Raw genomic sequence first — 14,237 nt, 5'->3', positions numbered from 1 at the left:
TAAGTGGTTTCATTGCTTTCGTCCCTGATTCTTATCCCAGTTCGAACTAGGACCTAGTCTCCTTCGACTCATGCTCGCAATTCCTTAGGGTTATAAAGTTTCTCCTGAAAGCTGTCAACCCATTATGCATCTATTGCACTCCAGCATAGTTTCTCATAAACTTCCTGGACGTTGCACCCATGAGTTATGCCCTTATGCCTTCCAATACTGCTTTTGCAACAATTCTTTGTGCATACAGACAGACAGCATAGGGACAATGTGCTTTCCAACTCATAAGCACGCATTACCTCTTAGCTGCTCTGCTAGACAGCTGCGCAGCTCTACCCTTGGCCCTTGTTCACTTCATGCGTCCTTGGGCCACATATCTAAGAGATTTAATGAACGCTCTATCAGACCTTCTCCACGTAGGTTCTATCCTCTCGAATGGTCTCAATTACATGTGTACAGGGCAAATCTTTTAACGCTGAGTTTAACTAAACTTTCCTCGGCGTCTGCATCATTCCATACGATGCACAGGTTCTGCTCCCTGCACATGTTTCCTATGCGTTCCCTTAGATGCCTTTTCTTCCATCAAAGGCCTCTTCAATATATCTCTTCTGCTGCCTCTCGTAGCCAGCATTCTTCTAATGTTGAACTGGGATGGGGTTCAGTATTTTTTTTCCCCACTCCCTGACTGAGATCAGTATGCTTTCCCATACTTCTCAATCCATCATATCAGTAACCTTTTATTCTCTCACCAGTCAGTCCCAAATCATAGACTTACTGATGTTCTTAGGTACAGGTAGCGTCACAAAACCTTCTAAACATAAATCTTGCCGTTTAATATGGCAGGCTTTACCTCCTGACGCTAAAAAAAAAAAAAAAAAAAAAAAAGAGGTATTACCCCTTTTACTTTTCCACCATTTTTTCTTACTCCCTCGGATTCTGTTCTCCAGACATCCTCCACATAGATACACCTTTCTCTTAGGAGGTGTATCGTTTTGGGAGTTGGGTTCCCGTTTTCGGTAATCCTCTCTGAGTCGGCTTACCATGGATTATCCACTGATCAAGCCGCCTCTATTTCTCTAATCACGGAATGAACATATATATTCTCCTTATAAGTCTCATACATTCTACGTTTGAGCCTTTCCATTCCTCTCTTCCACAGTTTGGCAAGGGAACTTCTTTCCCTCTTAATGTCATTCCTGCCAGCAGGGTCCGTGAGTTATGCACTCTTTCCATACTCACCTGACTCCGTTCCTCTGCCACTGAGTAGTTCTACGCATTCAACTTTCTATCCTTTTCAGGTAGATGTTGTATCTCCTTTCCTCAGGAAATACTCTATTAATTTTTCCTAACCTCTCTCTCTCGCCCTAGGGAGAGAGTGGGTTTTCCACATTCCTGGACAGTAATGCTGCGCTTACATTCTATCTACATTGCACTGCATTCCATGTGAATTCCACTTGACTCTTTCCTTCATGCAAGGGTCAAGCTGCTACTTCCAGTGGCCACACAGACCTAATCCTTCTGATTAAGTGGTCTATATTTCCTTTCCTACCAACAAGCAGACATTTCACTACAACACTGTGGGTATCCACATACTGTTGTGTCCGTCTTAGCCTTAACAGCTTCCCTTTGGTTACTGCTGCTTGTACTTTTTTATCAGGTTGCAGCCTGGAGTCCTCTCCATACCTTCGCAGCCTATTATTGCTTACATTTGACTAGCCGGCATGCTCCATGTTTGGCCAGTCCGCCTACTCTTACTTTTTTCAATTCACTACCCAACATCCTTCCACGAACCCATTATGGTGTTGCGGATGCCCTCCGTTCCCATTTCCACCTCAGTCGTTACGCCTTTGCGCATCTGCGGTGTATCTGGTGCATTCCCGGGCATCCTCAGCTCGGTACTCACCCATTTGTGAGGACTACCATCCTGCTTGTCCTGTGAGAAAGCAAATGTTGCTTACCTGATGTAACAGGTGTTCTCACAGGACAGCAGGATGTTAGTCCTCACGAAACCCGCCCGCCACCCCGCGGAGTTGGGTCTGTATACTTTTATTTTAGTTTCGCTTGCGCTTTTTAGCTATAAGACGAGACTGAGGGAGACACCTGTGGCTCACAGGGATAATTGCAGGCTGGGCATGCTCAGTGCACCCAGTGTGCCAGTGTCAGTCAAAGCTTGTTGAAACTTTGACAGAAAAGTTTTCCGTACAGGGCTCCATCCTCGATGTCACCCATTTGTGAGGACTAACATCCTGCTGTCTTGTGAGAACACCTGTTACATCAGGTAAGCAACATTTGCTAACCTTTTAGAGTTATATAATGCTTACTGATGGAGATGCTGATAACTTGTAAACAGTCATACCATTCGCTAGCTCTGTTTTCCACCATCTTCTTTTTTTTTGCATTCAACTCTTGCATTCATTTTGTTTTGTTCTTTTGCTGATCCAGTTTTGTCATATGATTACAGGTCTCCCTTGAGCAATAGTTAATTTTTGGTGCTTTCTTAATGGAATTATTAAAGTGAAAGATGTTGACTTTGGAACTCTTTGCCCACACTAGAGAAGATTCTTTTCTCTCAGAAATTGTACTTCTGCTTTCTTTCACAGATAAATGGTATCTAAGTACTTCCCATCCAACTGCAGAGCATAGAAACAGATATCCTCACGCACCCTGGTTTAGTTGTTTAATAATGTTCTGGTGTCTTGTTTTAATTGCAAGGTTTTGCATGTCAGGACTCAGGAGCAATAACGTGGTAATGGCAGTGGCCATCTCACTTTCCAACAGCTCCAAACTTTAGTAATATATTGAAGTTGGAGTAGACATCCATATGTGAATGATGGACACATGCAAAGACAAAACTGTTTTCACCAGTTTATTTTTGGATAATATTTGAATCAGAAAGTTTGAATTCTGGAAGATGGATGATTGGAATTGCCTTCTTGAGAAGGTAAATAGATAGCAAAGCTCAGCAATGCTCTGTATGACTGGCAGCTGGGATATATGTGCAGAGGACTTAAGTGGACAGGCAGGATGGGCCGCTTCGTCTTATGCTAGATTTCATTATGTTACTATGAGGCCCTTCAATGTCATCTGGAAATGTTGATCTAGTCCTGATGTTCTAATTCCAATCCCAAAGCAATGTGACAGTGTTGTTCTGCAGAATGCATGAACGTGGGCTGCTAGGAATGGATTACAATAATCTCATGATTGAGAAGTAGGTCAGCAACACCTCCAGATTTCTGAAGCACTGTGACCTTTTTTTTTTTTTTTTAAATGGACCCAAATATAATTTTAGGAATTGATGAAAACAAATCAGAAAAAGGGGAGGAATACCATGAAAAATCAGTGATATGAGGCAATCAGAATGAAAAAAAATGTTCTATTTCCCTTTAATACATTTAGGTAAAAATACTGTGCTCTCTTCACTGTGCCCACAATTAATAGTAAAAGTCATTCTCTCTATTAAAAAAAACATCTATATATAATTTTAAATCAGCATACTTGGAATTCCTTAAGCTGCTCCCCTGTAATTTCCTGAATCCTCTGGGAACAGTTATGTCAGTAAGAAAGTTGTACACAGGCTATGCTTACTGAATCTGATTGGTCTAGATAAGCTGTGATGTCACAAATGAAATCACATGCCACAACACAATTGGATCCCATTCCCTGGGCAGGGGAGGGGCACTTGTGGCACCATTAAGAACATGTTTGCTCAGAGGAAGAATAGGGTGGCAACTAATGAGCAAATGACTAAGGGGTAGATTTTAAAACATGCACATCCATGTGTGTGCAGTTCCCGGCGCGTGCAAATGGATGTGCCGATTTTAAAACATACGCATGCCTGTTATAAAATCCATTGGCCTTGCGAACTTGCACACCGGATTTTATAATCCGCGTGCACATGGGGTTAATGTTTGCAAATTTCACACAGTGACGCATTGGGTCCTTCCCCAGTTCCCTCCCAGTCCGCTCCAATAACTAGGTTATTACCACAGATCACTATTACTACTTGGGTACTTCTGAAATGCTTGAACGTGCACAGCATAATGGGTACAGATTGCTTTGAAATGATATCCATAGTACAAGAGAAATGCACATTCTAGAAATAAATATTTCTCTAACCTGTGACTCCAAAGATAAAAGTTGTTTTTCTTGGTCCTTCACTCCTTTGAAATATTTCAATAGGCAATCAACCCTATCAAAATATCAGAAAAAGCAAAAATGCATGAATTTGGGACTACATTTGTTAGGGGACTGATAGAAAAGCTCATTTTCTAGCATAAACAGCAAGATGTTAACACCCCGCCCCCCCCAAACACACACACACGACATTGTGTGGGAGATGGTGGATCTGCAAGGCTATCAAGATAGGATCAGGGCCTGTGCAAGGGGATTAAGCACCCTAGGCACCTTCTGCCTTGCGCCGCCCCCCCTGGTCATGCCCCCCCCCCCCACCCGGTCTCACCGACACGGCCCTGCCTCCTGTCATGGCCCTGATTCCTTCCTCTTGGTTCTTTGGGCAGTGAGCAGTGGCGGCAAAGAGGAGTGAAGGTTTGACTCTACACTCCTCCCTTCCATTGCCGCTCGCGGCCCCACATGGCTCATGCCCCCTAGCGGTCGTCACCCTAGGCACAGGCCTAGCTCGCCTAGTGCTTCCGCTAGCCCTGGATAGGATGCAACCTGTTCTAGTGAGTTCTTCTCAGTCTTTCTCCCTGCCTGTTGTGCTGGTTACATTCCAGCACGATCACCTGTACAGTACCATGTAACTCTATGTATAAAGTTTTTTTTATTATTTTCTTTGCCAAATAAAGAATCCATGCATGCCACAGGAGAGCTCTGCTTCACAGTAAGTGTTTCTCCTGAAAGCAGGAGGATCCCTGCTGTGCACACACACACACACAGTTCTGACCCAGAATAAGCAGATCAGGCCAGAACTGGTACCAGATAAGAAGAGCGAAATCCATCAGGTTGTTGGCTCAGGGACACTTTGGACCTAGAGAAAAAGGTTCTGAAGCCAGGCCATGCCAATTCAAGAAATCCCAGCACTGATACAAGTTTGAAACAACAAAAAATAACCCAGACATCCCTTTGTGACCCCAAACAGTGAGTAAAACAAAAGAAAGCAATTGACTCAGAGCATGGCAACCAGCAGAGATCTCAGAACTGCCATCACCAAGTACTTATCAGGTATAATTGCCTGGGCTGGGGAGCGTCCACCCCTTCCCAGATCTGCTGAAAAGGGGCAAGAGTGAGGCCCAGTTGCTCCTGCCTGGGTCCCAGCGCTTTTAAAAAAAAAATGAACCATCCACCTGGAGAACTTTCTCCAGTGCATCTGGCACCATTTTGATGTACAGCCGATAAAAAAATGTTCGTCTATGCATCAATAAAGTGCCAGACGCACTGGTGGAAGGTGCCAGAGTGATGTCTTTAGCACTGTCCTCCAGGCACTAGGGCCTGGGCCTGGTGCCATAGCCTAGGTTGGGGCCACGTACCAAGCTTAGGGCAGGGCCCGGGTCTGCAGCCGTCCCTCTCTCTCTCTCTTTAGTTTGTTAGGACTAGGGAGCTCCCACCTTGGCCTCCACTTATTCTCCTCCCCAAGCGCTGGGAATGGGCAGGAGTGAGGCCCATTGCTCCTGCCCAGGTCTCAGCACTTGGAGATTGGCACCGCAGTGACATCGCTAAGGTGCCTTCGTCCAGTGCAGGTGGGGCCATTTTGATGTACAGCTATAGAAATGTATGGCCATACATCAAAAACGGCGCTGGCTGTACCAGTGGAATAAATGAAAATAACTGATTGATTTTTTTTTTTTTTTTAGTTTTTGTTTATTATATAAACACTGATAAATTCCTAGGAAAAATAAAATGAAAATGAAGGTCCCAACATATGCCCAAAGAATTCATAGAGGTAACCAAGCGAAGGTAAAGCAGATTGTGCAGTATGGTAACAGCTAGAAAAAAATGGATAGCTTGGCAGTCTCTCTCCTATCATTTTTTACATGTCTATAATCACTGTTCCATGTTTTGGTGCCTGAGATGAAATATTCTGAAAATATTAAGAACATAAGAAAATGCCATACTGGGTCAGACCAAGCCCAGCATCCTGTTTCCAACAGTGGCCAATCCAGGCCATAAGAACCTGGCAAGTACCCAAAAACTAAGTCTATTCCATGTAACCTAACCATTGCTAATGGCAGTGGCTATTCTCTAAGTGAACTTAATAGCAGGTAATGGACTTCTCCTCCAAGAACTTATCCAATCCTTTTTTAAACCCAGCTACACTAACTGCACTAACCACATTCTCTGGCAACAAATTCCAGAGTTTAATTGTGCGTTGAGTAAAAAAGAACTTTCTCCGATTAGTTTTAAATGTGCCCCATGCTAACTTCATGGAGCGCCCCCTAGTCTTTCTATTATCCGAAAGAGTAAATAACTGATTCACATCTACCCGTTCTAGACCTCTTTTGATTTTAAACACCTCTATCATATCCCCCCTCAGTCGTCTCTTCTCCAAGCTGAAAAGTCCTAACCTCTTTAGTCTTTCCTCATAGGGGAGTTGTTCCATTCCCCTTATCATTTTGGTAGCCCTTCTCTGTACCTTCTCCATCGCAATTATATCTTTTTTGAGATGCGGCGACCAGAATTGTACACTATGTATAAAGGTCAGACTGGAATTTTTGAAAGAGAACAAGTTTGGTGCATTTACAATCTTTAGTGTTACGTCAAGTATGTGCAGTATCTCAGACATCTATGGCAAAGCAATGACTAGAGTTGTCAGAAAAAGTGACTTGAGACAGGAAGGGAATGCATTGTGAGCTTTAACCATTAAGTCATCCTTTAAGAACAAGCCTGAGGTTTATTCCAAAGCAATAAGCCGTTCCCGCCATACTTTGCATATTGCTTGCTTTGCATTAGTTTGCTTATGTCATAGAGTAGGTGTGAGCCTTCTTCCATATCTGGGAAGCTGGGGCTGCAAAGTGAAGGGTACCGAGAAGATTATAAAAGGAACTGAAGCCCTGAAGCAGGAATAAGCTACCAATGAGAGAAACTAAATTCTGCAGGAGGCCATGCATGGATTGCTATAGGTGTTGCAAACATCTCACTGGGGACTGTTGGTTCTTGTCCCAGCCTGGGCTGATTAGTTGAATGAATCGAATGATTGGATTGAGAATTTTTTTTATGTTTACTTGTTAGATGCTGTCTTCAGTCTCTCTTCATTGCTTTCTTTCTTCTGTTTTTCCAGATTTGCCAGATAAATTTCTTTTTGGACAGTTTCCCAGGCCATAATTCTTTGGTCAAGGCCATCTGGAAGATCTCTTTCTGTGGAGAAGATAGAAAAGGTACAGTCTGTGAACAAAATATACAGCCACCGCTTAGATAAGAAAGTAGGACTCAGAGGACGGGAATTAAGCATTAGAATGCTTTCACAATGCAGTGGCTCACTGTAGGCTAAACTATATTTCCTTTCCCCAAAGATGTAATAATTTAAGTTAGAGTAGGCCCAGTAGTGCGGTAACAGAAGACCTGAGTTTGATTCACGGGTCTGTGGAGGAGTCCCAGCCATTGCTCAACAGTGACACCTGCAGTCTACTCTTAGGCTCCACGTATAGCAGGTTCCTGACCCTGCCAGGTATCATTTCTGTGATGGCTGGGTTAAGTGAACTTTTTTTTTTTTTTTTTAATAAAAATAGAGGGAAAGAAGCCCTGGATAGCAGTGCAAGAAGGTTTAATGTACCATAGTCTGATAGAGGTCGGTTCCGATTTGAGCTGGAAACCCAAAGGGTGTGCAGGAACAAACCATGTCATCTCGTTCACAAGCCGCCTCACTGACTTGCTTAGTTCTTCTTACACAGTGAACAGCGGGCAGGGAAATCGGGCTGGAGTCCCTAGGGAGCCATTTCATTCAGGGGATCCTCACATGATGTACCCGTGGGGGGAGAAAATCCTGCTAAATCTACTGTCCTGCCAGCTCCTGGCCTCCTCAATACTTCAAAGAGAGATGTTCAATTAACATTTCTGTATATCTGGGACCTTTATTTGCAAACCCTGTCACTCGGAGCAAGAAGTATGAATCTAAAGAGTTTCTTATAACACTCATGTGGACGATGGGCTTGGTTTGGCTGTTGTTTTCCTTGCAAGAAGTGGCTGTAACTACAGTATGGCTTTTGGCAGGATGGGTGAGGAGACTGCTTGGAGGTTATCTCTGTGGGCAAAGAATTTATTGTTCTATCAGAGTTGAACATAAAAAAAAAATATGACAGCACACAGAGAGGAGCTTGCCCTTTTGTGAACAGCATCTGGTAAGGTTTTTAACAGTGACAGGCGCATAACTCTGCACATTAGGCTCAGCAAAGTCGCTGCGCCCAGGGAGTGACACAACCACAACTTGCCTGGTTTGATAACGGTAACACCCGCTGAGATATCACGTGCACTGCTTGACCCTTTCATTCTGGGCGCAGCGTCTCCAAATAGGTTTGTTTGTTTGTATGCACACCATGACAGGAATGAACTGCGTTCATAAGCCAAGGGTATGTTGGTTACGATCTCAGTCTCTCCAATTTGCTGCCAGTGTTTCCCTCACTACATGCATGGTGCCAAAAAGCTTCCATCTAACATTCATAGGATGTAATATGTACCAGCCAACATATCAAGCTGCGCTTGGAGGTTCTTTTCACTCAGGCCAGTGGGGCACAGTACAATTGGGATTAGGTCTGCATCTTTCCACCGAGTGAGCTTACCTAGGTGCTCCTTTTTGTGCTCCTGTTTCTTAAAGATTTTCCGGAGAATGAGATTCAGGTGGCTGATGATGATAAATGGTGGCGCTAGAGCGGGCCGATTATGGTACTCTACGATCAAGTTGTTACGCTGAAACTTCCAGAAGATATCGGCGTTGCCCTGAACAACCTGAAAAGTGTAACTGGATGAAAAAGCCCAGCTGGTAAATATTCCTCTCCAAGCACAAACCTCAGTGTTTTTTGCTTTTAACTAGGTTCACTTCACCCTCCTCTTCCCCCAGCCCTCAGATCTTTGATGTGAAGTTTGAGGCATGCTAATGGTGTTTCGATTCTTGTTAAGTTCAAATTAAGAACATGAACCATGGGGAAGGATATGTTTCCAACCATTAATATATTGGATTTTCAACCTGACATGTGAAATAGGGATGTGCATTCATTAACCAATATGTAAAATGCGAAGAATAGGGCTGCTTTGTTTCATTCAGGCCCCCCCCCCCCCCCCCCCCCGAATGGAATGAACCCTATTCGTAACATTCATTTTAAATTTTTGCATCTGGCATTGGCTTACACTCAAGTGTGATGCAGGTGCTGGGGCTCCACCTAGGGTGTAGGCTGAGGCCCAAAGCAAGAACTGTGGCCTAGGCCTGAGTGTGATGCTGGGATCTCAGCTGAGACCCCCAAAAATTAAAAAAAAAAAAAAAAAAAAAAAAGTACCTGATCTATTGGGTATTTGACAAAGGCCAGGTCTCGACATCTGGGCCTCAGCCTTGCGAAGCCCCTCAGTAGGTTGCCGTGACCTCAGCCTAGTGCAAGGCTGCCGCCTAGGCTGGAGCCTGAGCCCAAGCTTGAATCTGTGGCTGCGACCCAGACACAGGCCCAAAGCCGGGGTTTCGGCCTAGGTCAGGACCCAGGCCCAATGCCGCAGCTTGGTCCAGAGACTGGGTCCCAGTGACCTGGGCCCAGCGCAGAGGTTCAGTCCTGATACCTGGGCCTCAGCCTATCCCGATGCTGTGGCCCGGTCCAGAGATGAGGTTCTCATGCCGGGGCCTGGCACTGAGGCCGTGTTTTGATGCCTGGGCTTTGGCGTGCTCCTTTTCAGTCTTCTTTCTTCAACTCTTGAAGCCAACTAATGCTGTCCTCTGGGGTTGTGCCAGAGTTAATTAACTCTGGCACATTCAGCCCAATAGAGGGTACCAGTTTGTTGTATGGCATTCTACGGCATTGCTATTCATCAAAATGGCACCCTTTGCTGGGGTGAATGTACTGGATTTAATTCTCTGGCGTGACCTCATAGGTCGGCATCAGTTGGCTTTAAGAGCTGAAGAAAGGCTGAAGAGGAGCGCTCTGAGGCCTGAGCCTGACTCTGGGCTAAGTTCCTGGCATCGGGATACAGTCTCCGGATGGGGCCGCAGTGTTGAGCCTGGGCCCTGGCCTCTGGCATCGAGCCTGGGTCTGGGCCGAAGCCCTGGCAGCAGGACCCTGTCTCTGGACTGGGCCACAGCATCAGGCTTGTGCCCCGGTTCTGGCCTAGGTAGAAGCCTTGGTCTTGCTTAGGCAGAGATGGAGGCAACATACCGTGGCCTAAGTAAGGTTGAGGCTTTGGCCCGGATCTAGGCCTCACCAGCGAATCTCCGCCAAACTGGATAAGGGGGGGCTAGAGGGGGATCCTGGCTCTGGCATTTTTTCTGTGTGGGATGGACAGATGGGTGGTAGTCAGGAGGCCCTGTTTTCGTTTTTTTGAGTGTTTGTATTTTTTTGTTTTGTTTTATATTTGACTTTTTTTTTTCCACACAAATCAAATGAATCAAATATCTCCAGGAACCAACATTTGTGGGAGGAAAAAAAACCTTCTGTTAACTTAACTGAAAACCGAAAATGAATTTCTATTCCCTGCACATCCCTAATGTGAAAGTTGTCATTCTTACTGTAACAAAACATTAAGGGGGTGATTTTGGAACATCCCTCATAGCTTACTCCAATTTTCAAAACCCACTTTGTAAAATTTCCCACCAAATACACCCGCCCAAACTTACACCTGCTAAAAGTGGAACGGAACTTTTTCTTGAAAATTTACCTGCATACGTTTTGCAAATCCAAATCTCTACCCTGCTTTTCCCCCTGAGAATTCCGTTATTCAGTCCATGTAATCTTACACCCCTACCTGACATAAGCATGGAAGTGTTCCTGCACATCAGGAAGGCAATTTCAGAAAGGGTCATTTCGGTGCATAAAACATTGTTTTATCTGCAGAAGTCCCTCTGAAAATGACCCTCCCTGTTGCAAAAATAGAGCTAAAATAGCATTTTCCAGGGTATAAGTTGCATATTGTTTTTTCTAATTTTCGGCAGTGCATCTCAAACAACTGTGCGATATATGCTGTTTTTTCTAAATATTACTGGATTTCTCTCTCTCTGTCTTCCCCCCCCCCCCCCCCCCCCCCCCCCCCGGTCTCCTGTGCTCAGCCTCTGAACAGTGTTTCTTTACCATAAGAGCATCCATGACACTTATGACAGCAACCCTCCATGCCGCCTCTCGAACACCACTTACTTCTGGCACTCGCCTAGTATGCCTGATCCTCCCGTGTGCCATAACCATGATTAGCATACTCGCCCTACGCAGCCGCTGTCTTTCTGAGTGACACAGAAGATTAAGACTTTCTGAACCTGATTAGGCAGTGATATCCAGGCATCGCATAGGACATAGCAGAAACACATCGGTCTCTGTGCAAACAGGTGCATCTTATATAAAGGTGTACAAGCTTTTTCATAAAAATGGCTGTATATACAAGGGTGCAGCTTATACAGTGGGGTGACTTATAAACTGAAAAATATGGTAACTAGAACGTGATCTCGGTTCAGATTCTCAGGCCCTTCACCTTTCCTTCCCGCCAACTGGTCTAGTTTCTAGGATATCCACAATGAATATTTGAGATCTTGTTGCATCTATTTAATCTATTGAAAAGCCCATCTGGATTATATCCCCATTCATTTTGAGGCATGGCTACAGAACTCTCCAACACCGTTAATAGATTTCTATTGTAAAAAAAACAAAAAACATTGCAGCATCTGGCTCCAGCTACTCAAGCTGTAGCACTGTGTGCGCTGCTATGCAGCAGAGCCAGCAGGGCCCAAGCGCATTCAAGCCGAGGCCCAGGTGTTGGTCCCTGGCCGTTGTCGGAAACAATGCATTCCAGCCCAGGGAGCGAGGGAAGGAAGACGGCTTAAGCTACTGTGGTGGGCTCTGATGGCCATAGAGGCAAGGATACTTAAGCTACCTGGGAATATTTTCTGGGCTTGTTTGTGACACACAAACATGTAGAAACGCTCCACGTGTCCATTCAGCCCATCCATAGAATAGAAGTTTTCCCAACAGATGTTTTTGGAGGCCTCCGAATGCTCAAGCTGACACAATCATCAGTACTCCATCCCCCATGCAAGGTCCTTCCACTCCGGATGCAAATTCGCCCATTAGCCCGGCACGCTGCTTGCACTCTGCCAGCACCACCTTCTCAAAACCTAAACGAGCTCTGCTAATTTCACTAGGTTAGATGCGCAAATTCGGAAAATACCAGCGGGGACAGGATACAGGTATTCGTATACAATGTGCCAGGGGGTTGCCATCCTCCTGCTCCAATTGGAAAATTCCATTCCCAACTTGGAATATTTTATAAGATTAAAAGTTTAATAATTATTTTTAGCCCCCCCCCCTCCCCCCCTTTCCAAATGATGCTTACGGCAGCTTACAGCTTTATTTGAATTCAATATGTCCCAACCCAAAGAGCTTACAATCTGTGGATACCGGAGGCAACAGGAGATAAAGTAGCTTGCCCAAGGTCATTAAGATGTTGGTAGTGGGGAAATGGGATTTGAACCTTGGTGTATACCTCAGCTATTTGCTTTAACCAGTAGGGCACTCCTTTTGTTTACATCTCCTTTCTATAGCACTACTGGACATATGCATGCTGTACAATGGTGATAAGTATTCAGGTATGAGAAGTCCCTTTCCCAAAGAGCTTACAATCTGTTTACGTGAGGCAGTGGGAGATACTCGCCCAAGGTCACAAAGTGCATCAGTGGGAGACTTTCTTCCTGAGCTATTACAGAATTATGTATGCAAAGCGAGGAGTTTGAGTTAATTCCATTAACAACGACAATGACAATTTCTTTTGGCACTCACTGAATTGCAAAGTTTACACTTACCTGAACATAGCAATCAGGAGATTCATAAGAAGCACGTTAGTAACCAGCAGGAAAATGACCAGCAAAAGTATAACTAGCCAGTTGGCATAGAGGTTAGGACATGACGGGGAATCATCCAACAGTATCTTCAGTGGGTTAACTGAACAGTTACTGAAATGTATTCGAGATGCTACAATGCAAAGAAATGTATGATACAGGTGTGTGTTATTTTTTTTCCATAATATTAACGCTCAGTCTATATGCATGTGTGTATACATAGGCCAATATTCAAAAAAAGCAGAGCGCTCAACCTAAAAACTTTGGGGAAGTTTCAGTCAAATTTAGCAGCCTAAGCTTTGGGCTGAAAATTCACTTAACTTTAGGAACCTAAAACTGAGGCACCTAACTTTTAGGTCATCTATTTATTCACCTAAATTAGGCACCTAGGGCTGAACACCAGTGCTAAACACTTATGTCCTCTGATCTGACCATGCTCTCTTTTTAGGGACTTAAATTTAGACCCTCTGCCCAGGAAGATTTTAAAGGTTCCAATTTAGGTGCCTAATTTCTAAAAATAGCTGCCTAAACCCTTTGAAATGTGACCCCCCCCCTTAGTGTTTCTAGAAGAAGAGCTCTGCAGACATTAGGGATGCGTTGTCGTTTTGCTTCTTTTCGCTCGGTGCACACTAAATCAAATATGCGCATGCACGATTCAACATGTGCGTACTTGCTGAACGGCCACGTACTAAATCAATTTAGTGTGCACGAAATGGGTTTTTAGGCACCCGAAAATAATTAAATGTGCGCTAGAACAAAACAGAAAAAAAAACTAAACCAGAAAAATAAATCCAAAGCAGAACGAGTGACAATATTTCAGCTGCACACCCTTAGCCAACATATTGACCAAGTCTTTTGCTACTATTACTGCAGCTCAAAAAAAGAAATTCTTTTTTTTTTTCCTGCAGTGTCTGTTGCATTCTTTTATGGGCAGCGAACAGACCTGATGGCTCTGTATAGGAAGACTGAGACTGTGGGGGTCCAACATTCGGTAAGTGAGAGCACCCTCTTGTTACTCCCCTGCTAGGATTAGAGAGAATTCTTTGTATTTCGTTGGTTTATGTTGAATTTATTGAATGTTATTACTTCTGATTCATTTTCCATTAACTTATGCACCATTTACATAATATTATATATTTATTGTAAGATTCCATGCAGGAGCAGCAGAATATTTTTGGTTGGGGGAGGGGGCCAAGACAGCCAAGCTCAACCTATTCCCCCATCCTCTCCCTCTGTCCTCCTGCACCCCACTGATCTCTCTCTCCTTCTCTCTCTCTCTCTCATGCCC

The 14,237-nt window shown here is 44.3% G+C and overlaps 1 protein-coding gene and 1 long non-coding RNA gene across 2 annotated transcripts in view; one reads left to right on the top strand and one right to left on the bottom strand.

The window, feature by feature from the left end:
- Positions 1-14,237, bottom strand: part of TRPM5 (transient receptor potential cation channel subfamily M member 5) — a 90,408-nt gene that overhangs the window by 12,333 nt on the left and 63,838 nt on the right. The window contains 4 exon segments of the mRNA XM_029582954.1: positions 4,105-4,177; positions 7,167-7,299; positions 8,718-8,896; positions 12,914-13,082. Of these exon segments, the coding sequence (XP_029438814.1) occupies positions 4,105-4,177; positions 7,167-7,299; positions 8,718-8,896; positions 12,914-13,082 (554 nt within the window).
- LOC115079398 lies at positions 7,221-13,940 on the top strand. The gene is made up of 3 exons (XR_003853280.1): positions 7,221-7,319; positions 8,753-8,917; positions 13,858-13,940. It is a non-coding gene; the product is annotated as an uncharacterized LOC115079398 (long non-coding RNA).

This window comes from Rhinatrema bivittatum, chromosome 17, assembly GCF_901001135.1.
Source record: "Rhinatrema bivittatum chromosome 17, aRhiBiv1.1, whole genome shotgun sequence".
NCBI lineage: Eukaryota > Metazoa > Chordata > Amphibia > Gymnophiona > Rhinatrematidae > Rhinatrema > Rhinatrema bivittatum.
Note: the sequence above shows the minus strand (reverse complement) of the source record. Positions and strands in the feature narration are given on the sequence as shown.